Below are 26,566 nucleotides of genomic sequence, written 5' to 3' on the forward strand. Positions count from 1 at the left end.
AGCCCTGGTCACACTATGCCATTTCTTGCCGCGCAGGCGACTGCAACTGCAACAAGCGCGAGTCGTGCGCGTCTTCTCGTGGTCACACATTGTTCGTTGACGCTGCAACTCGGAAACACGTGACCCTATAATAAGCCAATAAAATTACAGTAGCTCGTTTTTGACTACCTTCGTGAGTTTACCTCCATTTTACGTTCTAATTCAGAGTATTTAACGACATTTTAGCCACTTTTCTTATTGAAATGGCAAGCAGTTCCTTTTCTGGAATGAATAAAAGAAAGAAGGCGATAATTTTGTTAGAGCTGGCAAGAATATAAGAAGAGAAAAATAATAAAAAACGTTCATGCTGGGTTAAAACTTGGAGAAATGAAATTCAACGAGCCAAACAATCTTGCTTCCACCAGCTGATGAACGAATTAAGACTTTCGGATGCCGAAGGTTATAGGGGATATATTCGTATGGACACGAATACTTTCCAAAGTATTTTAAGGAGGATAACACCAATAATAGCTAAAGAAGATACACATCTTCGAAGCTCTATTTCACCCGGAGAACGTCTTTCGTTGACACTTCGTTATTTAGCTACCGGTAAGAATATAATATATTATGTATTTAATTTATATTTTATGCAATCTTATGATTAAAATGGTTCATATATAATTTAGGCGAAACGTTTCGTAGTTTAGCATACCAATTTAGAGTGGCGCATAATTCAATATCAGTTATTATCCCAGAAGTTTTGGATGCTATTTATCAATCTTATAAAAGTGAATATTTGAGGGTAAGTGTTGTTCATAGGAAAGCTTGATTGATTTAATTCATTTTTAATCGACATATTTTTTCTTTAATATAATCATTATATTTCTTTAATATTCAATTGTATATTATTAAATGCAATCAAATTTTTAAAAATAAATCTAACAATAACTTTCATAAATGCAGATTTGATTTATATCAAATATAGCATTTAAATTTAAATGTATTAAAACTGAGTTAATACAAATGTTACTATCCAGATATGTTGACAAATATACAACACAAGGTATATCTCAATAATGTTAATTTGAAAAGAAAATTGTGCAGAAAAAATTTATTTCAAATGTTCTTAAAGAACTTCATATTATTTTGATTTTTAACTTTATTATTATATTGGCTACATTAATTTAAAATTGTTTATTTTTCTAAGGTACCATCTACAGTATGTGAATGGGAAGATATTGCTAGGGAATTTGATGAAATGTGGCAATTTCCTCATTGCCTTGGTGCAATAGATGGAAAACATGTAAAAATCCTGTCCTAAGCAATCTGGATCTGCTTATTATATCTACAAAGGTAATATTTCTGTTATTAGTCAATTATTTGAGGTTGTATACAGTTATTGTTTGCTAAAGTTCTATTTTTTTCCAAATAAGGATTTTATAGCGTAGTTATGATGGCAATAGTACGTGCAGATCTGTCATTTATATATGTGGATGCAGGCACTAATGGGAGACAGAGAGATTCTTCAATTTGGAATGCATCAAATCTGAAGAAGGCTATTGATGATGGAAAGTTAAACTTTCCACCAGATAGTTCTCTTCAAAGTGGAGGACAGCCAATTCCATATGTATTTGTTACCGATGAAGGAATTGGTATGTCTTCACGAGTAATGAGGCCTTATCCAATGAAACAGTTGACAGCTGAGAAATCCATCTTCAATTATAGGTAAAAGAACTATTTAATATATTAATTATTTAAAACAATTTATTATTATTAGTGTATAAGTCATAAAAACTGTTTAATTTAATTCAAATTATTGTTAGATTATCAAGAGCAAGGAGAGTTGTTGAAAATGCATTTGGGATCCTGTCTTCTGTTTGGCGAGTCTTCAGTACTGTGATTTTATTATCTCCAGATAAGGCTACAAAAATCATCTTAACATGTTGTGTTCTTCACAATATGTTACGGGAAAGAAAAATAAAATCTTATCTCGCAGCTACTACCAGTGAGAACTTTGGAGAGCAACAACAGTCGAAATTTAAATCCATCAACAGCAGCAGCAAAAGCAATTCGTGATGAATTCAAAACTTATTTTAATACTGTAGGCCAAGTAGAATGGCAATGAGATGAAATTAATTTATTTATAATATTATTAGATAATAAATGTGAAATGTGAAAATATTTAAGAAGTTTGGAATTATTATAATTATGTCATTATAAATGATACACTATTTTGAGTTAAGAAATACAACTTTGATACAATAAATTAAAGATTTTTATTAATTAATTATTATTCATAACATTTTTTCTTCTTCTATAATAAGTGAAAATATCTTCATTTGCAAATCTAAGGCATTTTTCTGAGGAAGTGTTCGTAGTTTGGTAGCTATAATACTGCCAAATTCATCAAACACATCCTTCCTTGGTTCATTACAGAGAGCCTGAAAAAATATTTAATAAACAATCTTAAATGAAAAGGCAGATATATGATTTAATCATCTTTGTATTTGTGTAATATTTATAGTATCAGTTATTAAAGTGAACACTTACTCAATAATTTTGAGTTTTTTAGATGTTCACTCTGAGTTGTAAACTATAAATAAATAAATTACAGTATACATTTTGAAATAACTTACATTCATTGCACATTCATAAAAATTTTCTTTCTCCTTTCCTCCCATCTTCTTTTTCTTTTTTGGTGGCTGTGCATCAAATGTACATGGTGACAATGAAATACTTTCATTAAACATTTCATTATCATCATGTACATTTACTATATTTGTTTTTTCTGCCTCATCAAATATGCAGCCAGAAGTGGATTGTTGTGTTTGATTTAACTATAAATAAAAATAGGTTATACTTTATTTAATTAATTTTTACCTACTTTAATATATAAAATATATATAACTTATATAATTACATCGTATGACGACAGCGGTGATATCGTTTTCNTTCGTATATAGTTAATCGGGGTCACCTGGGCCTAAAGTTTCCACATAGTTCATTCGAATTGCTATAATTCAAATACCATCGAACTGCTTCAAAACAAAAACCGAATTAGTATGAGGGTCTATAAGAATGACGTAATACACACGAATTGCCGAACGGAGTGAGGAACAAACAGCCAACCAGACATTATTTAAATCTATACCGTGGCCTTGAAACTAAGGAACCAATATGGCGTCTCAATAGAAACATTGGTGTCCTAACCTTGTTTTCCAGGTTTAATAAAAATATAACAACTTTATATTTTTATTAATAAAAATATAACAACAGGTTTAATAAAAATATGAAGTGTTTTATTAAAAACACTTCATATTTTTAACTATTATAAAATGAATCATCAAACGATCGCCTAAATATTGGGCTATTATTAGGCTAATAAAATGATTGGTATAAATTAATTTGACACTAGAGGTAGACGTTAGGCGCCATCTCTTGTGTCAAATTAATCTATACCAATCATTTAATTAGTCTTATTATAGTCCGATATTTAGGCGATCGTTTGATGATTTATTGTATACTACTCGGGCTTTGAAATGTTGAGATTATATATATATAATCTACATATGATTATGTAAATTTAGCTTATGAAAAAAAAGGGGAAAAAAATAATTTGTTTTGCTACCCAATAGGTTTTTCAATGTGAAAATTACCAAGCTTTGTGTCACGTAATTTCAAAATACAGAATTGTTGCATCAAAGGAAACAAAAGTTTAAATACCTCATGCTAAACAAAATATTGTAGTGTGTTAACGAGAATTTTAGTACCAAAAGAAACCGTGTTTATCTTTTTAAAATCTATTTAATTATAGTGTCAAACATGGAAACAATTTTGGATATGCATTCATCTTGCTTATGGTTCATCCATGATAAAAGAAATCTCTTCGAAGAACATCTTGTGCAATCTTTTTTCTATTAATGAATCTATCTGAAGTTTTTTAATATTGTGAATCGAGAAGATTCTTTCTTATTTCCTCTTATATATATATATATATATATATAAATGTTCATACTATATATGTTTATATATATATGTTCATTTCTGAAAATGTGCATTGAGGTTTGTATATTGGGGATACATGTTATTAAATTTTGGTGGTTAAATGACGAGAGCTGGAAAGATAAAGGGATATCGTGTGTCATATCTCGAGTAGTATCTGACTTAATGACGATTTTATTCGTTATTAGCATCTGCAATTTTTTTTATAAAACTCACCCCTAGCCTCAAAATCATGCTCTATGCAATTTTATAATAATTAAAAATAAAAAAGTTTTTTATATAAAATATCATAACATATGGCACAATACCTAGTTTTAAATGTTGCTGGGTAAGTTAAGCAACTCGTTGGTGCATTTTTGATCTCCCGAAGAAATTCCATGAGTATTATATGACAAAGAATGCTAGAATTAGCCCACAATGCTTTATTTTTAAAAAATCTGTAAAATCTCAACACATTTAGCTTATTATCAAAATGTCTCCTGCAACAAATTCTACCGAGAAAATAGGCGATCGGCGAAAAACTGATTGCCTATTTGAATAATAAATAAATTTTATTAACGTTTATAACAAGTGCACTCATTAATTACTGGAGCTAGAAACCTCCAGTTTTCATAACGTACACATATTACTCATGTACTGTACCATGTAGCGAGATCAATTTGACCATGTTTAGTATGTTAAATTTAACTAGGGAGAGAGAATTCTGTAATCCTTTGATAATTGTGTATGATTTAATTATATGATTTGATCGTGAATGATTTAAATATATTTTTAATTCTTGTAACAATGTACATTTTTATAGACATTAAAAACTACGGTATGTATGTATAATATATGAAACAACAGTTCATCTTTTATTACTTCGGTTANCAAAATTGATTCATAAAGAACGGAACGTATCTACCGTCTTATAGGGGGATCTACTGTATATGATTTGATCGTGAATGATTTAAATATATTTTTAATTCTTGTAATCAATGTACATTTTTATAGACATTTAAAAGCAACGGTATGTATGTATAATATATGAAACAACAGTTCATCTTTTATTACTTCGGTTAGATATCGATTTTACTTCATTTAAAAAACAACATTAAAATGTACCGTACAATTTTCTGATTTAACAAATGATACGAGACAGTAGTAAAGTTTATCAAAGCAAAATACCTCATGTGCTAAAACAATCTTAGGATTAAAACTTAAGGAATAGAAAACATTTCCTGAATGATTATTGCTGTAAAGACATTGAACAACATTCATTAATCTTTATAGATTTGCAAACTTATATCAGAATTGATTTCTTAGTATTAGCAAAATAATTCACTATTTTATGGAAGAATACACAGTCCATCTGCAACGTCACAAATAGATCGGAAAGGACAACAGTGTTTTTTATCGCTGCAGCATACGGCGTAAGGCCCATAAGGGCAACATCCTTCTTGGCCGCCAGCCATCGGACAACAAGTTTCAAAGAGAGGACATTGTCCTTTTCCGTCTGGGCATACATTTGACTGTTTGAAAGTAAGCACACTCTGTTTAATTTTCTTCGATCCTAACCACGGGACTTTTACTAATTTTTCAGTACCCAGACACTTTCCTGCTTTTACATCACAAGTATGTCCTGAAGGACAACAGTGTACTTCATCGCTGCAGCATACGGCGTCAGGGTAAGGGCAACATCCTTCTTGGCCGCCAGCCATCGGACAACAAGTTTCAAAGTCAGGACATTGTCCTTTTCCGCCTGGGCATACATTTGACTGTTTGAAAGTAAGCACACTCTGTTTAATTTTCTTCGATCCTAACCACGGGACTTTTACTAATTTTTCAGTACCCAGACACTTTCCNAGGTTAAATTGTTAATGTTTTTTGATGATTCATTAACTGGTTTAAAGAATTATATTATTATTTATTCTTTTATTTGAATTAATTAAAATTTTGTTTTCGATTTTGCAATTGGTTTGATCCTATTGAAAAGTGATAAATCAGCAAATAAATTCCAATTTTTATTTGAAACTTAAAGTGTGTTATCTTGGCTTGCATAAAATCATAATTCTTAAATATAAAATAAGAGTAGTAATCTTCAAACTACAATGCGAATCATCTATATAAAATTTTTATCATTATACGATCAGCTTAAAAATGTTTGGTAATCCATATATATATTTTTAAACACGCATACACACTTGAGTGAGAATAGGATATTTATTTATTCTTTTATTTGAATTAATTAAAATTTTGTTTTCGATTTTACAATTAGTTTGATCCTATTGAAAAGTGATAAATCAGCAAATAAATTCCAATTTCTATTTGAAACTTAAAGTGTGTTATCTTGGCTTGCGTAAAATCATAATTCTTAAATATAAAATAACAGTAGTAATCTTCAAACTACAATGCGAATTAACTATATGAAATTCTTATCATTATACGATCAACTTAAAAATGTTTGCTAATCCGAATACATTATATATATTTTTAAACACGCATTTACACACATTTGTAAATAAATAAATATACATATACTGTATACATAATAATATAAAATATGATCCAAATATTTTATAATTATTAAGTTGATATTTGTATTCATTTTCAATGGTTATTCATATGACAGATAATTTGGTGTGTCACATGTTAGTTCCACTTGTTACTTCGGAAACTCGTGATTCATAATCTGCTCTTTCAGATAGGAATCACGAGTTCAATACATTGAATCTATGTTCATAATCATCTTAAATGCTTTATAATCATAAGCAATAAAATATTTTATTTTAATAATTTTTAAATTTAATTTACTGATAAGAAAGCTAAAAAAATTAAAGTTTTGCTTGCATTCATTTTTGCTTGCATTCATTTAATCAGTTTAAGAATTGAAAAGTAATTTATGTATTTTGTAATTTTTACAAACATTCAATATTATAAGCTAATTTCAATACCTTTTTATTATCGTATATTTAAATTTTAAAATATCATAGAAGTTATAAAGACTTTTTATGAAATTACGTCTGTAAGTTTAATTCTTCGTTACAGCTGAAGAACGAGGTATACAAATCATACTTAATTATCTTTTAAATCGGCATTTGAGGTAATTTATAATGCAATGTATTCGACGGCTGGATGATCGAAGCTTTAAAGACATCATCTTGGTGCTCTTGAAATCGAATTCGGACAACGAACTCTAGGAATCTTTCATAGACGATCTCTCTCGAATGTGGAAACTGCAAAAAAAGCGAAAGAAGCAAATTAGCTTGGGTACAAAAGAAGTAAGATCCTATAAAATGTACAGTAGAGCGTCTGATTTTCGAAAGTCAATCATAAGAAACGTCAATCATCCGAAAGAATTCCAGTCGGCAAATTTAAATTTTCGCCAGTGCTGTGGCGCTTCAATTTTTGTCTATGTCTTGGGCTACTCAAATATTTTACGTTTTTGATACTAAATTAACATCTGAAGTATAATTTTTTATTATTTTTATATTTTTCAATATATTTATTTTGTTTGTACAAAATAAAAAAATAATTTTTAACGATACAATAGTCTTCGTTAGGCTTGACATCGACGAAAATTCAACGCGAAGCAACAAGCAACGGAGAAAAATTTCAACATAGGATACGTTAAACTATTTTTTCGTACATAAATCGGTTATCCGAAATATCAGTTATACGAACAACCCCAGTCCCCAATTGATTCGGAAAATCGACGCTCTACTGTATTCCCATTTACTTTCTATTCTTTAATATAATATTTTAATTTGTTATACAGCTCCCAATATGTATTTTGTTTCAGGCTCCTGTTACCTTTTCGGGCGACTGCCTCCCTGAGTAACTATTCTTTGTGAGACTTGCCGAACTAATAATGGACAAGAAACAATGGTTCTCTTCGTGCTCTTAGGGAGGAAAGAATGAAAAACAGAAAAAGTTCAATATATTCAATATGTCTACCTTAAAATATAACATTACACTTCGAAGTATGTCTCTTTAGATAGAAAAGATCTAGCTCTCAGTATAAGATTTGAGTTCTCCCAAAGTCTTCAGGCTGGTTTAATACACGCCATATTTTAGACATCTTAACAAAAATAGTTCTTCAAGATAAAGATTTGAAAAATTATCGTATACAAACCATTCAATTTTCTTCCATAGTTTGTTACTTTCCCGGATGGGAGGCTCACAATTTCCTCCAAATTTTAACATTATCTTTATAATTGATTCGTTTTTTGAAACCGTGTTTTCGTATTTATTTACTATTGAACACAAGACTGTGTTATTATTAAAACACTTGGCGTTTTAATTTTAATAAACTTATTTTAATGTTAAGCTAACAATGTATTTTCTTTAAATAATAAATTGAAAATTTTATTGTACTTTAAACTATATATGTATTTTATATCTTTTATTTGTTTGTCTGGTTGTTCATCAAACAATTGTTAGCTATCAGACAAGACGTCCTTTGCACCTACATCTCGAAGATGTTTGTGTGAATACGACACCGGGATTATTTATGTTTATCAAGCAATACTGTAAAGGAATTTCACCTATTTTTCCGATTTTAGGAACGCGACCTTCTAAATTTTTAGAAATACCGAATCATAATAATTAAGAGAAACAAATAAGAATAAAAATTATTAGTTAATTGTTATAAATCTCACAACATTCGAAGGAAAAGACGAAAAACATGATCGTCGTTTCTCCCTTTTCAACAGCGTTAGGTGACAGATGTTACTTTATATGTGTACACATATAATTCATAATAGACAAGGGAGAAAGAGAACTAAAAAATAACCAATCATGCTTATCCTTCATTACCTCAACTTTCTCCGGAATAAAATCATAATTGTTCAGAAAAAAAAGAAAACGATGAAAATCACGCAAAAGGAGAGAGAAATTGAAAGAAAAGGAGAGAGGAAGAGAAAGCAGTAAGTGGGAGAAAGTGAAAGAAAAGGAGAGAGGAGAGGAGAGTGAACACAGCATCCAGAAAGAGAGTCAACTCTTAGGAAAGATGGCCAACACAATAGTAGAAAGACGAATCCGAGGAGAGTGTTAAAACTGGAAGAAATAGTTATCAAAAAGAGAGAGATAACGAAAGAAAAGGATAAAGTGCATAAGGAACCGAAAAGGAGAAAGAAGGTCTTTGAAGAGAAGACAATTCTTTTCTGGTGTGTTGTAAGTCGAGAAGTTTCGAATAGTCCCCGTTAGGTACCCCTCGTTTTACTAATATAGGCTAACTTCCGAGGACAGACTTTGTATTTAATATTAACTTAATTTTAATGTAATATTTAGATTTTTTTTCGTAATAAATTTTCCTTTTTATTCTTGAGTTGATTTAATTAATTTTGCATTCGTCCTCCTGAGAGGTTCNGAAAGAAAAGGAGAGAGGAAGAGAAAGCAGTAAGTGGGAGAAAGTGAAAGAAAAGGAGAGAGGAGAGGAGAGTGAACACAGCATCCAGAAAGAGAGTCAACTCTTAGGAAAGATGGCCAACACAATAGTAGAAAGACGAATCCGAGGAGAGTATTAAAACTGGAAGAAATAGTTATCAAAAAGAGAGAGATAACGAAAGAAAAGAATAAAGTGCATAAGGAACCGAAAAGGAGAAAGAAGGTCTTTGAAGAGAAGACAATTCTTTTCTGGTATGTTGTAAGTCGAGAAGTTTCGAATAGTCCTCGTTAGGTATCCCTCGTTTTACTAATATAGGCTAACTTCCGAGGACAGACTTTGTATTTAATATTAATTAAAAACTTAATTTTAATGTAATATTTAGATTTTTTTTCGTAATAAATTTTCCTTTTTATTCTTGAGTTGATTTAATTAATTTTGCATTCGTCCTCCTGAGAGGTTCNTGTGTGAATACGACACCGGGATTATTTATGTTTATCAAGCAATACTGTAAAGGAATTTCACCTATTTTTCCGATTTTAGGAACGCGACCTTCTAAATTTTTAGAAATACCGAATCATAATAATTAAGAGAAACAAATAAGAATAAAAATTATTAGTTAATTGTTATAAATCTCACAACATTCGAAGGAAAAGACGAAAAACATGATCGTCGTTTCTCCCTTTTCAACAGCGTTAGGTGACAGATGTTACTTTATATGTGTACACATATAATTCATAATAGACAAGGGAGAAAGAGAACTAAAAAATAACCAATCATGCTTATCCTTCATTACCTCAACTTTCTCCGGAATAAAATCATAATTGTTCAGAAAAAAAAGAAAACGATGAAAATCACGCAAAAGGAGAGAGAAATTGAAAGAAAAGGAGAGAGGAAGAGAAAGCAGTAAGTGGGAGAAAGTGAAAGAAAAGGAGAGAGGAGAGGAGAGTGAACACAGCATCCAGAAAGAGAGTCAACTCTTAGGAAAGATGGCCAACACAATAGTAGAAAGACGAATCCGAGGAGAGTGTTAAAACTGGAAGAAATAGTTATCAAAAAGAGAGAGATAACGAAAGAAAAGGATAAAGTGCATAAGGAACCGAAAAGGAGAAAGAAGGTCTTTGAAGAGAAGACAATTCTTTTCTGGTATGTTGTAAGTCGAGAAGTTTCGAATAGTCCTCGTTAGGTATCCCTCGTTTTACTAATATAGGCTAACTTCCGAGGACAGACTTTGTATTTAATATTAATTAAAAACTTAATTTTATTGTAATATTTAGATTTTTTTCGTAATAAATTTTCTTTTTTATTCTTGAGTCGGTTTAATTAATTTTGCATTCATCCTCCTGAGAGGTTTATTCCTGGACTTTGGAGTGACTCTTACCTTTGCGCCTTATATAACTGACTTTTCTAGAGTCTAAATCGGAGGTATGTCCGATAACACATGGTGTCAGGATCCTACCTTAAACTGCTAGAACTCGACTTTTGACGGTCCCCAAGATCCCACACGGCTGTTCTGCAGACATTACAAGGGAAAGTATTGTAATCGTGCCAAATTTCACTCTCCGGTTTTTTTCTTTTTTCTTTGCAAATCTCCACTTTGAGACCACCAAACCTCAAAGAGAGAGAGAGACAGTAAAATTCCGTACACATATTTGTGTGTGTGTATGGGTAGGGGTGTGTTTGTTGGAGTCTATTCCGTTTTAATATCTTAATAAGAGATAATGGTTAGGAACGAAATTTGGCATGATAGCTTATGTATAAGAGAGATTGAAGCTATTAAATATTAGTAATTAAAGGTTGAGGGAGTGTGGAGATAGAGGGAATCATCTGTGATATCTCAAGAGAAGTCAGACTTAATTAAAATTTTACTAGTTATTAGCATTTGCAATTTTTTATATTTTTTTATTTTATTTTTTATAAAATTTATCATATTCTCAAAATTAAGCTTTTGCCATTTTATAAAAATTAATAACACAAAAAGTTTTTTTATATAGCGAGCAAATATTTATTGTGACAACGTCACAATGCCGGGCTGCAATTTTTAATCATATTTTTAACTTATTTAATTTAAAATATATGCTCTCCATCTCAAATTAGAAGTTTCTTGATCCTTACTTTCCTGTTAGCAATCGAGTCGTGTTAGGTCATCTATCTAACTCCTTTCGGGAGGAAATTTTTGAATTGAAATAATGTGACTTCCAGTTTTCTTTGGAAGTTCGTATATAGTTAATTGGAGCCTCCTGCCTTAAACTTTCCAAATCTGTTTTCGGTTTTCATTTATCTGGCACTCGTCNAATTAAAAACTTAATTTTATTGTAATATTTAGATTTTTTTCGTAATAAATTTTCTTTTTTATTCTTGAGTCGGTTTAATTAATTTTGCATTCATCCTCCTGAGAGGTTTATTCCTGGACTTTGGAGTGACTCTTACCTTTGCGCCTTATATAACTGACTTTTCTAGAGTCTAAATCGGAGGTATGTCCGATAACACATGGTGTCAGGATCCTACCTTAAACTGCTAGAACTCGACTTTTGACGGTCCCCAAGATCCCACACGGCTGTTCTGCAGACATTACAAGGGAAAGTATTGTAATCGTGCCAAATTTCACTCTCCGGTTTTTTTCTTTTTTCTTTGCAAATCTCCACTTTGAGACCACCAAACCTCAAAGAGAGAGAGAGACAGTAAAATTCCGTACACATATTTGTGTGTGTGTATGGGTAGGGGTGTGTTTGTTGGAGTCTATTCCGTTTTAATATCTTAATAAGAGATAATGGTTAGGAACGAAATTTGGCATGATAGCTTATGTATAAGAGAGATTGAAGCTATTAAATATTAGTAATTAAAGGTTGAGGGAGTGTGGAGATAGAGGGAATCATCTGTGATATCTCAAGAGAAGTCAGACTTAATTAAAATTTTACTAGTTATTAGCATTTGCAATTTTTTATATTTTTTTATTTTATTTTTTATAAATCCCTTGCATTAATACAGACATCCTTTAATTTACCTTTATAGATTTCAGTGGCGTACCGTGGGTGTCAGCCGCCCGGGACGAAGGAAAATTTCGGTCCCCCCTTATTTAGGTATTTCAATTTAAAAGGCCAAAATTCAGTTTTGTCACAGAACGAGCAATGAAGAATTCGGTGGTAGTGCAGCGACCTATTTAAAATAGTTTTAATGGATATTAGTGGTGTATATGAACGCGAATGAATCGTATGAGAAAAAAAATAGGATCAACAGCGACCTGTTTCAAAGGAACTCCTCGGATAAAAAAGTTACTAGTTCACCCGGCGAGCCGATTACCGGACTGTCCGGACGATAGCACTATCGTAGGCGCGTTGCAAGTATAGATTAGGATGTTTCAAAATTTTACAAGATATTATTATTATTTATTGTGAAATTTTGCCGCCCCCTGAAAAGTGTCGCCCGGAGTGGACCGCCCCTACCGGCCCTCCGTACGGTACGCCACTGATAGATTTCAATCTTTTCATATTGCAAAGCCAATGATGGGGACCGCACGGTCTTGACAATAGTTCATTCAATTTAACAACAGAAGCCTCCGTTTGTGCCATTCTTGACAAAACCGTGTTGCAGTGTCCTTTATTAATGTCATATTTGCGTTCCTTAAGTCTACTAGCTAAATTCCTTGTCGTGACTCCAATATTAATCAAATCTTAATTCCCAGTTGTTGGTTTTCACACGGAATTTTATACACGCCCGCTTTTTTTTTTCTTTTTTAAGCTTGTCTTTGTCGTTTCTGAGAATAGCATAGAAATTAGGAGCTCTTTTGTAAACAATTTTGGAGTGTTTTCTGTCTGAAACTTGCTTCATGATGTCCTTGATGTTCTTATTATACGTGAACTTGGTGATTTTTAACTGATTTGTTCGAATTCTTAAACTATTGCCTCTTTCATAACTTTTAATTAGCCCTTCCATTGTACTTTTCCTATAACCCAAGTTTGAAGCTACTTCCTTGATTATATTAATCTCTTTAATCCTGTCCAGTACATTAGAGCAATATGAATACGCTTTTCTAATGAGTGCACGAAATGCACTCATTAGAAGAGCACTCATTTTGTATCCATACGGGTCATTCGAGTTAGCTGGTGTGTTGGTTTTATGTAAATACCCGTTATTATACAATCTTCTTTTAATTGTATGTCTATATCTAGAAAATGTATTCGTTCGTGACTCTTTTGCTCTAGTTTAAGTTTCAAACCATCATTATTGGTGTTGTTGATTGCTTGTACGAACTCATGTATTCTCTTGCTGTTTTTCCAAATAATGTACACATCGTCCACATACCTTTTGTAAAATACAATATCATTTTTGAATCCATTAATAATGTGTTTTTCTAAGTTGCATATAACCAGCTCACATGACAATCCTGACATCGGGCTTCCCATAAGTACTCCTTTATTGTAACTGAAGAAGGACTCATAGCATACAAATTTGGCTAATTTCATCAAATCATTCTGAAATGCACCAACTTCCGGTTTTATGTGGAGCATAAATTCTATTAAATAAATAAATTATTAAATTAATTTTCTAAAATTAATTTAATAATTTATTTATTTAATTTTAATTATTAATTTACTTAAGAGATGGCGCCTAATGCCTACCTCTAATGACAAATTACTTTATTCTAATCATTTAATTAGCCATATAATAGCCCGATATTTAGGCGATCGTTCGGCAGTTTAGTAGATATACTATTCGGGCTTTGAATGTTCTTATTTATATATCTATCTATATATATATATAAATGGACGTGTGTGTCCCTATATTTCACTTTTTAGCCAAAACTACACATCGCACATGAATGGTGTTTGTGTGTAGTAGTAGCCCCCAAGTCTCCATTCGTGCACTATGGTGGTTGCGTCTCGATAGCTATAAAGGTGCGAAAGATATGGGGTTGAAAGTGGTTGACTTCGAAGATGTGTAACAATGGAAAATGTCAACAATGGAAGTATTAACAATAGAAGTGTTAACAGTGGAAGTGTTAACAATGGAAGTGTTAAGAATGGAAATGTTAACATTGGAAGTGTTGAGTAACAAAGGAAGTGTAATATAAAGTGGCATACAAGATTTACAGGCGGTTTTTTGCGTTTTTGTGGGAAATCGAACATATTTTTAGACTCATGTAAAAATTCTCTAATTAGTCTGGAAACGGGGAACTTAATTCTTGCATTCTGTGAAATCGGGTAAGATTGGCTATAATGTAATTATCTTAATCTTCACTATCGTTACTTTTTGCCGACCAATAAAAACCCAGCGAAGCGGGTCCTTGCAGCTAGTAATAAATGAAGATGGAAAAGAAACCACGTGATTGATTATTAACACGATCTTGTGTTTAACACTCTTAAAAATATATTTATTTTTTGTTTTAATTTTGAATTTATAATGATCGAACGTTCCATTTAATACAATTTTGAAATATGTTCGAATGCCAGTTCACCTGAAGATGGCCTATTCCATTAGGCTGAAAACATTTGTGTTTAAATAAAGTTTTCTCAGCGATAGAAGGTGTTAAATGTTTTATTAAGTGTTTGTTTTTCAGTTCTTTTGTAAGCAACTTATAGAATAGAAGATTCATATTTACGGAAGTTACTCTTCGTAAGAAATTTTGTTATTGAATATTTAATCTCTGTCTGTTTTATCCGAATGTATTTCATAGTAGATTGATTTCCGACGAAAAAGGGAGCAACATAACTGCTGATTCTCCTTCCTGCGATGATCAAGCAATTTATTTTGTCTCCGAGTGACATCATTTCCTTTTGTCGTCTTGTCATTTTACTACTAGAGTATTTTTGGTTTAGACTGTATTACTGATATCTAAAAATAAAATTAACTAAAATTCTCCCACAAAAATATCGATACAATCCGTATTTTACGCACATATTTTATCTCACTGCATACGAAACAATGTTTATTATTTGCGTAAATGTAGATGCTGAAATAACACGAGAAAGTATGTGTTATAACCGCATTCAAAACCAAGAAACTAGAGCAGTGATGAGGTTTCCATTTAATAAAACAAAATTAACCTCATTTTCACCGACTGTAGCCCATTTACAAAGAAACTGATAGTGCCATCTTATATCCCCTTGAAATGAAACAAATTTAGTCTGAAACAGATTTTATATTTTTCGATATAATTCCCAAAAAAACATTATAAATGAACCATTCCATATAGCTTATTCTCGTTTTTTTAATGGTGAAATTTCGTTTGAATGTTCTTCGTCACGAAAATCATCTTGATTATGATTGCATAATGGCACGAAATAAAAACAGGGAAATAAAATAACGTGGCCAAAGCCCCGAGGATTGCATATTAGCACGTCGAGGGGCTAATATTCTGTTCATGACTGATCTAGAGCTGGAGTTAGAAGTTAATGAATAAGCACTCACGTAGTAAAAGCAATAGAGAAATTCGGGCTCAAGTCGAATCTTCAAATTTGTACGGCAAGCAGAACTACACGTCGAACGTCTGAACTCCAAGTAAAACACATTGCGGTACACGTTTACGTCACGCAATGTATCGCGAGGTTAATTGTAAAATGGCGGATGCACTCGAGAACGACGAAAGTATCCAGCGAAGGTAAAAAAAAACAAATTAAACTATTTAAAAATATTTATTGGATGTCTAATAAAACGAAATTATTTTTACTTTAATTAGCGTTGTGATTCCTATCATACTTTTATTGACAAAAGTGGTTGCAATACAGTATATCAGTATAGAGATGACAATCCAAAAGAGACTTGAGAAATTATTTATAGAAATTTACAAACAAATTATGCTGTTGATGTTAGAAGATGCCGTGAAACAATAAACCGACTTCTATAGCATTATGATAAGCTGTTATGAACACAATGTAAAAATCCTGTAGGCATTTCACATCACTTGCAAAACATTTAATAATTACATAATTTCTGAATTAAAATCGTCTGTATTTTGCAATGTTATTTATAAATACAGTAGAGCGTCGATTATTTGAATCAATTGGGGACTGGGGTTGTTCGGAAAATCGATGTTTCGGATAACCGATTAGGCACGAAAAAATATATTAATTTATCCCATCTTGACATTTTTCTCCGTTGCGTTCGCGTTGAATTTTCGTCGATGTCAAGCCTAACGAAGACTATTGTATGGTTAAAAATTATTTTTTTATTTTGTACAAACAAAATAAATATATTGAAAAATATAAAAACAATAAAAAATTATACTTCAGAAGTTAATTTAGTATCAAAAACGTAAAATATTTCAGTAGCCCAAGACATAGCCAAAGATTGCAGCGCCATAGCACTGGCGAAAATTTAAATTTGCCGACTGGAATTCTTTCGGATGATTGACTTTCGGATAATCGACGCTCTACTGTAATTATTTTTTTAATAAAATATGCTATAATTTTAACCCAAAACACCGAGAAATGCAGACGTTTAAGCTAATTTGAAACGTCGAGCATGATTCCACTCACGTAGTAAAAGCAATAGAGAAATTTATTGTACGTTATTGTACGTTATTGTACGTTATTGTCAAACTTCTAGATTTACAACATGGCGGCGCTTGACGTTCGACGTTTATGTTTTAGAGATGAAAACTTCGGCCACAACCTCTCTAATCATTGATTATTAGCTAACTTATAATTCTAAGTTTTAATCCTCGGTTGTAAATATGGCATTTTATCTAGTCTAGATCGATCCTACAAATTGTCATTAAAGTTTAAGATGAAAATAATAAGTCAGTTATTTCTTTAACCATTGGCTCATTATTTCACGAAAAAAATGGTTTCAAATATCAAACCTTAATTATTGAAATGCGCAAAATAAAGCTTCTGCAATTAAAAAAACAAATAATTGATGTGCTTATTGAATATGTGGTTTTCTTTTTTAAAGAATTGAATAATATTACAACGAGAAATAACCGAATTTCTTTCCATTAAATATTCATTCGAACCTCAAGTTACTGAATAATGAGTCTCTTAATTTTATTAATTAATGGAAATACGAAATATTTTTCAAAAAGTAGTAAATTGCAGAAGTTTTTTCTATATTTTACGAAATATTTAAAGACAAACGTAACTTCTAACGAAGATTGAGATCTTTATGCAGTTCTGTATTATTACTTTCCCGGTTCTAATATAACAGAGAGAAAGTATGGTGATCTGTCAAAAATGGCCCTCAAAGGTTTAGATATTTTTTGCATTTCTCGACATTAAAACGTCGAGAAATACAAAAACTCGTTTTTTTTGTATTTATGTATGATTGTGCGTGGGCGGTGCGATTTTGTTCACCCAATTTGAGACATAACTCGTGTCTTCTGTCGAAAATTTCTGAAAATGTGCATTGAGGTTTGTGTATTGGGGGATAAATCTTATTAAATTTTGGTAGTTAAAGGACGAGAGCTGGGAAGATAAAGACGTATCGTGTGTCATATCTCGAGTAGTGTCTGACTTAATGACGATTTTATTCGTCATTAAGTCAGATTAGCATCTAGTTTTTTTTTATAAAACACATTAGCATTTAGTTTTTTTTTATATAACTCATCCCTAGCCTCAAAATTATGATTTATGCAATTTTATAATAATTAGAAATATAAAAAGTTTTTAAAATAAAATATCATAACATATAGCACAATACCTAGTTTTAAATGTTGCTGGGTAAGTTAAGCAACTCGTTGGTGCATTTTTGATCTCCCGAAGAAATTCCATGAGTATTATATGACAAAGAATGCTAGAATTAGCCCACAATGCTTTATTTTTAAAAAATCTGTAAAATCTCAACTCATTTAGCTTATTATCAAAATGTCTCCTGCAACAAATTCTACCTAGAAAATAGGTAATCAGCGAACAACTGATTGCCTATTTGGATAATAAATACATTTTATTAACGTTTATAACAAGTGCACTCATTAATTACTGAAGCCAGAAACCTCCAGTTTTCATAACGTACACATATTACGCATGTACTGTACCATGTAGCGAGATCAATTTGACCACGTTTAGTATATTAAATTTAACTAGTGAGAGAGAATTGTGTAATCCATTGATGATTTTGTATGATTTAATTATATGATTTGATCGTGAATGATTTAAATATACTGTATTTTTAATTCTTGCAACAATGTACATTTTTATAGATATTAAAAACTACGGTATGTATATATAATATATGAAACAGCAGTTCATCTTTTATTACTTCGGTTAGATATCGATTTTACTTCATTTAAAAACAACATTAAAATGCACCGTACAATTTTCTGATCTAACAAATGATACGAGACAGTAGTGAAGTTTATCAAAGCAAAATACCTCATGTGCTAAAACAATCTTAGGATTAAAACTTATGGAACGGAAAATATTTCCTGAATGACAATTGCTGTAGAGACATTGAACAACATTCATTATCTTTTTAATCTTTATAGATTTCTTAGTATTAGTAAAATGATTCACTATTTTATTAATGAATACACAGTCCTTCTGAAACGTCACAAGTATATCCTGAAGGACAACAGTGTACTTCATCACTGCAGCATACGGCGTCAGGGAAAGGGCAACATCCTTCTTGGCCGCCAGCCATCGGACAACAAGTTTCACCTTCAGGACATTGTTCTTGCCCGCCTGGACATACATTTGACTGTTTGAAAGTAAGCACACTCTGTTTAATTTTCTTCGATCCTAACCACGGGACTTTTACTAATTTTCCAGCACCCAGACATATTCCTTCTGAAACGTCACAAGTATATCCTGAAGGACAACAGTGTACTTCATCGCTGCAGCATACGGCGTCAGGGAAAGGGCAACATCCTTCTTGGCCGCCAGCCATCGGACAACAAGTTTCACCTTCAGGACATTGTTCTTGCCCGCCTGGACATACATTTGACTGTTTGAAAGTAAGCACACTCTGTTTAATTTTCTTCGATCCTAACCACGGGACTTTTACTAATTTTCCAGCACCCAGACATATTCCTTCTGAAACGTCACAACTATATCCTGAAGGACAACAGTGTACTTCATCGCTGCAGCATACGGCGTCAGGGAAAGGGCAACATCCTTCTTGGCCGCCAGCCATCGGACAACAAGTTTCACCGTCAGGACATTGTTCTTGTCCGCCTGGACATACAGTTGATAGGTTATCAATTCTTTTTTGGAGAATTTTTAATTTTGTTTTTTGTATTACTTCTGGAAATTTCTCACATTGTCCAAATTGCGCTATCATTAGCGTCAAAAATAATAAAAATATCGAAAGAAAAATAATCTTCATTTTCTGAAAAAATAGAAATATATATGTTTTATTCTGTTTTACTAGTTACTTATATTTCTCAGTAAAGGATAAGGTTTACATTATTAAAGTAAATTATAATGTTAAAATTGTATCATCATATTAAATTATCGCTATGTGATAATAAAAATATTTATAAAAATATAACATAACGATTTACTATGTAATAAAGCAGTGATATATCAATATGGTGCGGCAATGACACTTAACGGTTGCCGCGATATATGATAATGAGTAACACCATAAAATTTTTACATGTATTACGAAAAAATATCGTAAAAGTAATTAAATTTATATAATTTTTTATGCCATTGTGATTATTTTGTTTAAATATTGCATACAATGTAAACTAACTACAAGTATAATAAGTGTTAATGTATATGTTGCAGTCAAAACCCGTTTTTTAGTTAGAACGCGTTTTAACAAGTTGAAACTAGTTTATACTGGATGTCTTTGTTAAAACGTGTTTTGTCTACTCAAATTCATTTTTGATTAGCAGTAAATTCTAGTTTTAACTAGACAAAACTGGTTTTGTTTATATTTGTTTGTAGAATTGTTTACTTTTTATTAAATTGGTTTTGTCTAGTTAATTTACTGCTGGTACATGTTTTGATTTTAGATAAAACTAGTTTTAACTTTGTACATTAGTTAAAACTAATTTTAGCTACATAAATATGTTTGGGGAAATAAATAAAGTTATCTATAATGATTCGGGGGAAGATGCCTAACATTTTGCTTATGAAGGAAATTATAGCGCTAATTTCGGTTTTGGAGGCCTCTAATGAAAATATATTCTGGAGTATGCTTTTCAAATAAAACTTTGGAGTTTATTAAAAAGAAATTGTATTTTGTGTTTGCAATGACGACTTCTTCACTGTCTGGCATTTTAGGCATCTCACCCCAAGTATTTGGGTGAGATGCCAAATGCCATTAGGGTAAGATAACAAATATAATTGCATAAAATTAATTTTTGAATTTCTTAACCAAATTTAATTTATTGCATATGTAGTACAAAGTACTTCATAGGAAGTATAACGGCACAGTATAAGTATTGTTAAGTTTGCGCCCGTTCTAACGTGTTCTATAGCTAGCTGAAAGCTTTTTTCAGTCCAAAAACCTTTTTGAGAAGTCCTTATATAACTTCTATGCATATCCTGCAATAAAACGAGTAAAACAAAAATTTATTAAAAATAGGCATATTGGAATTCAATTAACAAAAAATAGGCATGTTACCCCAAGAAAAATGTGGCATCTTTTGGGATTTTGTTGGGGTAAGATGCCTAGTAGAGTCACGTGCTCCAGCATGTCCGATAGGGATCGGCAGTAGCTGACAATGGAAACTTTAGAACCTTAACTACATCATACATTAATTGTTTTTCTCAATTTTTAATAAACTCTATTTTAACTTTTAGTTTATAATTACTCTAGAAACATTTTACAACAAAAACTTCGTTCTTATCTAGCTTTTATTCTTCCCAGATACAGAAAATGAAGTAACGGTAGCCAACTACAGCTTTCCTCACTCAATATTGGCCCAACGATTCATCATAGAAATACATGACAATATGCGACGTCACCGTTTGAAAATATCAAAAATTAGGCATCTTACCCCCGAATCACTCTATATGTTGCAGTCAAAGCCAGTTTTTAGTTAGGATGCGTTTTAACTAGTTAAAACTAGTTTTTAGTTAGGATGCGTTTTAACTAGTTAAAACTAGTTTATACTAAATGTCTTTGATAAAACCCGTTTTGTCTAGTTAAAACTAGAATTTACTGTTAGTCAAAAATGAATTTGAGTTAAAACTAGTTTCGAAGACATCTAGTATAAACTAGTTTCATCTAGTTAAAACGCGTTCAAACTAAAAATGGGTTTTGACTGCAACATATATAAAAATAAGAGTGTCCCAAGAAAAACTTACCAAGTTGAGGGTGCAACTGTTAGAAAATGTTTGAAAACATTGTGCTGAACCATAAAAGAGAAAAGTTATTTCTGCTTTTTAAATGATAATGTACGACTGGTTTTATTATATTGAATATCATTGTATAAATTTAGCTGTATATTTGCATCAGTTATAATAATAAATTGCATAAATTTATGCAATTTATTATTATAACTGATTGAAATTAGGTTTTTAATTATAATTGCTGCACAGGTTTTTATTTAGTCGGCAAAATGCCACGAGATTGAAAAGAATTTTCAGAGATAGCTTTTTTGTAAGGAGTAACGAACGAAGGCCAATCCGTTCGAAAAGCACACTTTGACAACATAGAATCAATTTTGTAATAGAATGTATTGTAAGTTTTGTTAATTGAGTCTTGCACCAATAAAATAGAAAATAACAGAATTAATATGTTATTCGTTTGACTACACACTATATTGTTATTGGAAGATTTATAAGTATTATTATAGTTATTTATTACGATCTAACTAATATTTAGGTTGGGGAAAAATCCATTATTTTGTTGCTAGATGGCTTTAGTGATATATATCTTGTAAAGTATTGATGAAACAAGTTCAGACTTGTGCTCGTTAGAAAAGTGACATTCCATACTAAAAAAAAATTCATTTACAGATTTTTGATTGGTCAATTCAGTTGTGAGTTATAGGGTATAAAAGATGGAAGTTAACAAAGAGAAATTATGTTTTACAATTTTGCTTCGATAAAGGCGAAAATGCAAGCCATGAAGCTGAAATTGTGAATGGTGTTTATGGTCTCAATACTGTCACAGCCGATTATGCGCAATTTTGGTTTCGTCGATTCCGTTCTGGTAATTTCAATGTTAAAGATGCACCTCACACAGGTAAGTCCATTGTCGAAAATGTCGATAAAATCATGGAAACGATTGAAGTAGACAGGCATGTTAGCAGTCATAGTATCGCCCAGGAGCTAAAGATTGACCACAAAACAGTTTTAAACCATCTGCATAAAGCTGGATTCAGAAAGAAGATCATGTTTGTGTGCCACATGAATTGACGCAAAAAACACGATGGATCGAATTTCCATCTGCAAAGTCTTGGCCAAACAGAATTAAATCGACCAATTTCTTAAATGGATGACGACTGGGAATGAGAAATGGGTTACATACAACAATATTGTGCAAAACCAATCATGGTCAAAGTGCGGTGAAGCAGCTCAAATGGTGGTCAAACCAGGATTAACGCCCAGGAAGATTTTGCTGTGCATTTAGTGGGACTGGAAAGGAATCATCTACTATGAGCTGCTTCCATATGGCCAAATACTAAATTTGGACCTCTACTGACAACAATTGGACCATTTGAAGCTAGCGATTGACCAGAATTGGCCAACAGGAGAGGTGTTGTGTTTCATCAGGACAATGCCAGGCCACACACATCTATAGTGACTCAGAAACTCAGGGAGCTTGGTTAAAAAGTTTTGATGCATCCACCTTATAGTCTGGACCTGGCACCAAGCAAATACAGTAGAGCGTCGTTTATCCGAAAAGTCGGTTATTCGAAAGAATTCCAGTCAGCCTAAAGTATAATTTTTATTTGTTTTTATATTTTTCAATGTATTTATTTCGTTTGTAAAACATAAAGAAATCATTTTTAACGATACAATAACCAAGATTATTATTTTAAAAAAGTTTACGTTAGGCTTAACATCGACGAAAATTCAACGCGAAGCGACACGCAACGGAGAAAAATTTCAACATGGGATAAGTTAATATATTTTTTCGCACATAATCGGTTATCAGAAAAATAAGTTATCCGAACAACTCCAGTCCCCAATTGATTCGGATAAACGACGCTCTACTGTACCATCTTTTTTTATCGTTGCAAAACTTCCTTAGTGATAAGGTATCACTAAGGACATCAATAGAAATTGACATCAATAGAAGATTGTGAAAATTACTTAGTTGAGTTTTTTACCAATAGGGACCAGGACTTCTATGAGAGAGGCATTATGAAATTACCTTTAAAATGGCAACAAATTATAAAACAAAACAGTGCATATTTGACCCAAGTCGGACAATCCAAACCATGTTAAATAAAGTCTTGAAATAAACGTAAAAATAATGGATTTCTTTTTCCCCAACTCAATATTTAATATTTTGTAGAGATATAGGAATAATTTTATATTGTATTCGTTTATGCCGGAGTAAAAATATAGTAGGAAAAGAAAAAAAAAATGCTTAAACTAACGTGGTATATTTACAAATAAATTTTAATATAGGCTACAGTCGCTTCCCCCCATAACACTATTGATTATTTCGTTTTATATGAATTTCATGTTGTACAAGTTACTTAGATTTTACAAATACATATGCCGGGCTGTGAAAGGCTTACGTATTTGTAGAATCCAAGTGATTCATACAACATGGAATTCATATAAAACGAAATAATCAACAGTGTTATTTATAGGGAGTACGACTGTACTTACCTTATGTTTAATATTAGTGGAAACAATTCAGCACAAACCGTTCGGTTTAGAATTCAACAATTGATGCTACATTTATATACTTTTAGATAATGATCTTTTGTAAGATAACAACTAGTAAATAATATCCAGTTATCAGTTTTGTAGATAAGAATGTACTTTATTTGTAAAAGGAATTTTATAAAATGTCTTATTCTAAAATTGATAAATAAGAATTTTTGTTGAAATTACAATACTAAAGGCGCATAATGTCTATCTGTTCAAAGCACCCCAAAAGCAAAATAGTTTGTAAGCATTAAGGTTAAATTTTCAATGTTTCTTGATGATTCGTTAATTGGTTTAAAAAATGATATTATTATTTAGTGTGCGTTCTCGGTATTAAGGTATGTTGACTGTATATTGTTAAAGAATCTGAGTGAGAATAGGATATTTATTTATTCTTTTATTTGAATTAATTAAAATTTTGTTTTCGATTTTACAATTAGTTTTATCCTATTGAAAAGTGATAAATCAGCAAATAAATTCTAATTTTTATTTGAAACGTAAAGTGTGTTATCTTGGCTTGCACAAAATCATAATTCTTAAATATAAAATACGAGTAGTAATCTTCAAACTACAATGCAAATTAACTATGTGAAATTTTTATCATTATACGATCAGCTTAAAAATGTTTGCTAATCCAAATACATTATATAAATTTTTAAACACGCATTTACACACATTTGTAAATAAATAAATATACATTCATACACAATAATATAAAATATGATCCAAATATTTTATAATTATTAAGTTGATATTTTTATTCATTTTCAATGGTTATTCATATGACAGATAATTTGGTGTGTCACATGTTAATTCCACTTGTTACTTCGGAAACTCGTGATTAATAATCTTGCTCTTTCAGATAAGAATCACGAGTTCAATACATTGAATCTATGTTCATAATCACCTTAAATGCATTTTAATCATAAACAATAAAATATTTTATTTCAATAATTTTTAAATTTAATTTACTGATAAGAAAGCTAAAAAAATTAAAGTTTTGCTTACATTCATTTAATCAGTTTAAGAATTGAAAAGTAATTTATGTATTTTGTAGTTTTTACAAAGATTCAATATTATAAGCTAATTTCAATAGCTTTTTATTATCGTATATTTAAATTTTAAAATATCATAGAAGTTATAAAGACTTTTTATGAAATTACGTCTGTAAGTTTAATTCTTCGTTACAGCTGAAGAACGAGGCATACAATTCATACTTAATTATCTTTTAAATCGGCATTTGAGGTAATTTATAATGCAATGTGTTCGACGGCTGGATGATCGAAGCTTTAAAGATATCATCCTGGTGCTGTTGACATCGAATTCGGACAACGAACTCTAGGAATCTTTCATAGACGATCTCTCTCGAATGTGGAAACTGCAAAAAAAAGCAAAAGAAGCAAATTAGCTTGGATACTAAGGAAGTAAGATCCTATACGATGTATTCCCATTTACTTCCTATTCTTTAATATAATAATTTAATTTGTTATACAGCTCCCAATATGTATTTTGTTTCAGGCTCCTGTTACCTTTTCGGGCGACTGACTCCCTGAGTAACTATTCTTTGTGAGACTTGCCGAACTAATAATGGACAAGAAACAATGGTTCTCTTCGTGCTCTTAGGGAGGAAAGAATGAAAAACAGAAAAAGTTCAATATATTCAATATGTCTACCTGAAAATATAACATTACACTTCGAAGTATGTCTCTTTAGATAGAAAAGATCTAGCTCTCAGTATAAGATTTGAGTTCTCCCAGAGTCTTCAGGCTGGTTTAATACACGCCATATTTTAGACATCTTAACAAAAATAGTTCTTCAAGATGAAAATTTGAAAAATATCGTATACAAACCATTCAATTCTCTTCCATAGTGTGTTACTTTTCCGGATGGGAGGCCCACAATTTTCTCGAAATTTTAACATTATCTTTATAAATTTAATTTTAATAAACTTATTTTAATGTTAAGCTAACAATGTATTTTCTTTAAATAATAAATTGAAAATTTTATTGTACTTTAAACTATATATGTATTTTATAACTTTTGTTTGTCTGGTTGTTCATCAAACAATTGTTAGCTATCAGACAAGACGTTCTTTGCACCCACATCTCGAAGATGTTTGTGTGAATACGACAAAGGGATTATTTATGTTTATCAAGCAATATTGTAAAGGAAATTTCATCTATTTTTCCGATTTTAGGAACGACCTTCTAAATTTTTAGAAATACCGATTAAAAATAATTAAGAGAAAGAAATTAGAATAAAAAATTATCAATTAATTGTTATAAATTTCACAACTTTCGAAGGAAAAGACGAAAAAAATGACCGTCGTTTCCCCCTTTTCAATAGCGTTAGGTGACAGATGTTACTTTATACGTGTACACATATAATTCATAATAGACAAGGGAGAAAGAGAACTAAAAAATAACCAATCATGCTTGTCCTTCATTACCTCAACTTTCCCCGGAATAAAATCATAATTGGTCAGAAAAAAATAAAA

At 31.2% G+C, this 26,566-nt stretch overlaps 1 protein-coding gene, 1 long non-coding RNA gene and 2 pseudogenes across 2 annotated transcripts; 1 reads left to right on the forward strand and 3 right to left on the reverse strand.

Annotated features, from left to right (window-relative positions):
* Positions 1 to 83: 83 nt before the first annotated feature.
* LOC111641069 lies at positions 84 to 2,182 on the forward strand (annotated as a pseudogene).
* A 91-nt stretch (positions 2,183 to 2,273) lies between these two features.
* Positions 2,274 to 5,241, reverse strand: LOC111641075. Its single transcript, XM_023387191.1, has 3 exons — positions 5,149 to 5,241; positions 2,616 to 2,816; positions 2,274 to 2,420 (listed from the first exon to the last, which is right to left on the reverse strand). The coding sequence occupies exons 1-3, from the start codon at positions 5,239 to 5,241 to the stop codon at positions 2,274 to 2,276; spliced, it is 441 nt and encodes a 146-aa protein (XP_023242959.1).
* Positions 5,242 to 5,278: 37 nt separating this feature from the next.
* On the reverse strand, positions 5,279 to 25,098 carry LOC111641076 (annotated as a pseudogene).
* A 506-nt stretch (positions 25,099 to 25,604) lies between these two features.
* On the reverse strand, positions 25,605 to 26,050 carry LOC111641071. The gene is made up of 3 exons (XR_002759353.1): positions 25,920 to 26,050; positions 25,743 to 25,836; positions 25,605 to 25,650 (listed from the first exon to the last, which is right to left on the reverse strand). It is a non-coding gene; the product is annotated as an uncharacterized LOC111641071 (long non-coding RNA).
* Positions 26,051 to 26,566: the final 516 nt, after the last annotated feature.

This window comes from Centruroides sculpturatus, unplaced genomic scaffold (genome assembly GCF_000671375.1).
Source record: "Centruroides sculpturatus isolate CEXI.00-Female unplaced genomic scaffold, Cexi_2.0 scaffold1496, whole genome shotgun sequence".
In the NCBI taxonomy this organism is placed as follows: Eukaryota; Metazoa; Arthropoda; class Arachnida; order Scorpiones; family Buthidae; genus Centruroides; species Centruroides sculpturatus.

Coding starts and splice junctions, on each gene's coding strand:
- LOC111641075 (XM_023387191.1), bottom strand. CDS start 5,241: ATGAATGTTGTTCAATGTCTTTACAGCAATAATCATTCAGGAAATGTT. Junction 2,817..5,148: donor AGATTGTTTTAGCACATGAG/GTATTTTGCTTT, acceptor TTTTATTTATAG/TTAAATCAAACACAACAATC. Junction 2,421..2,615: donor TTTATGAATGTGCAATGAAT/GTAAGTTATTTC, acceptor ATATTTTTTCAG/GCTCTCTGTAATGAACCAAG.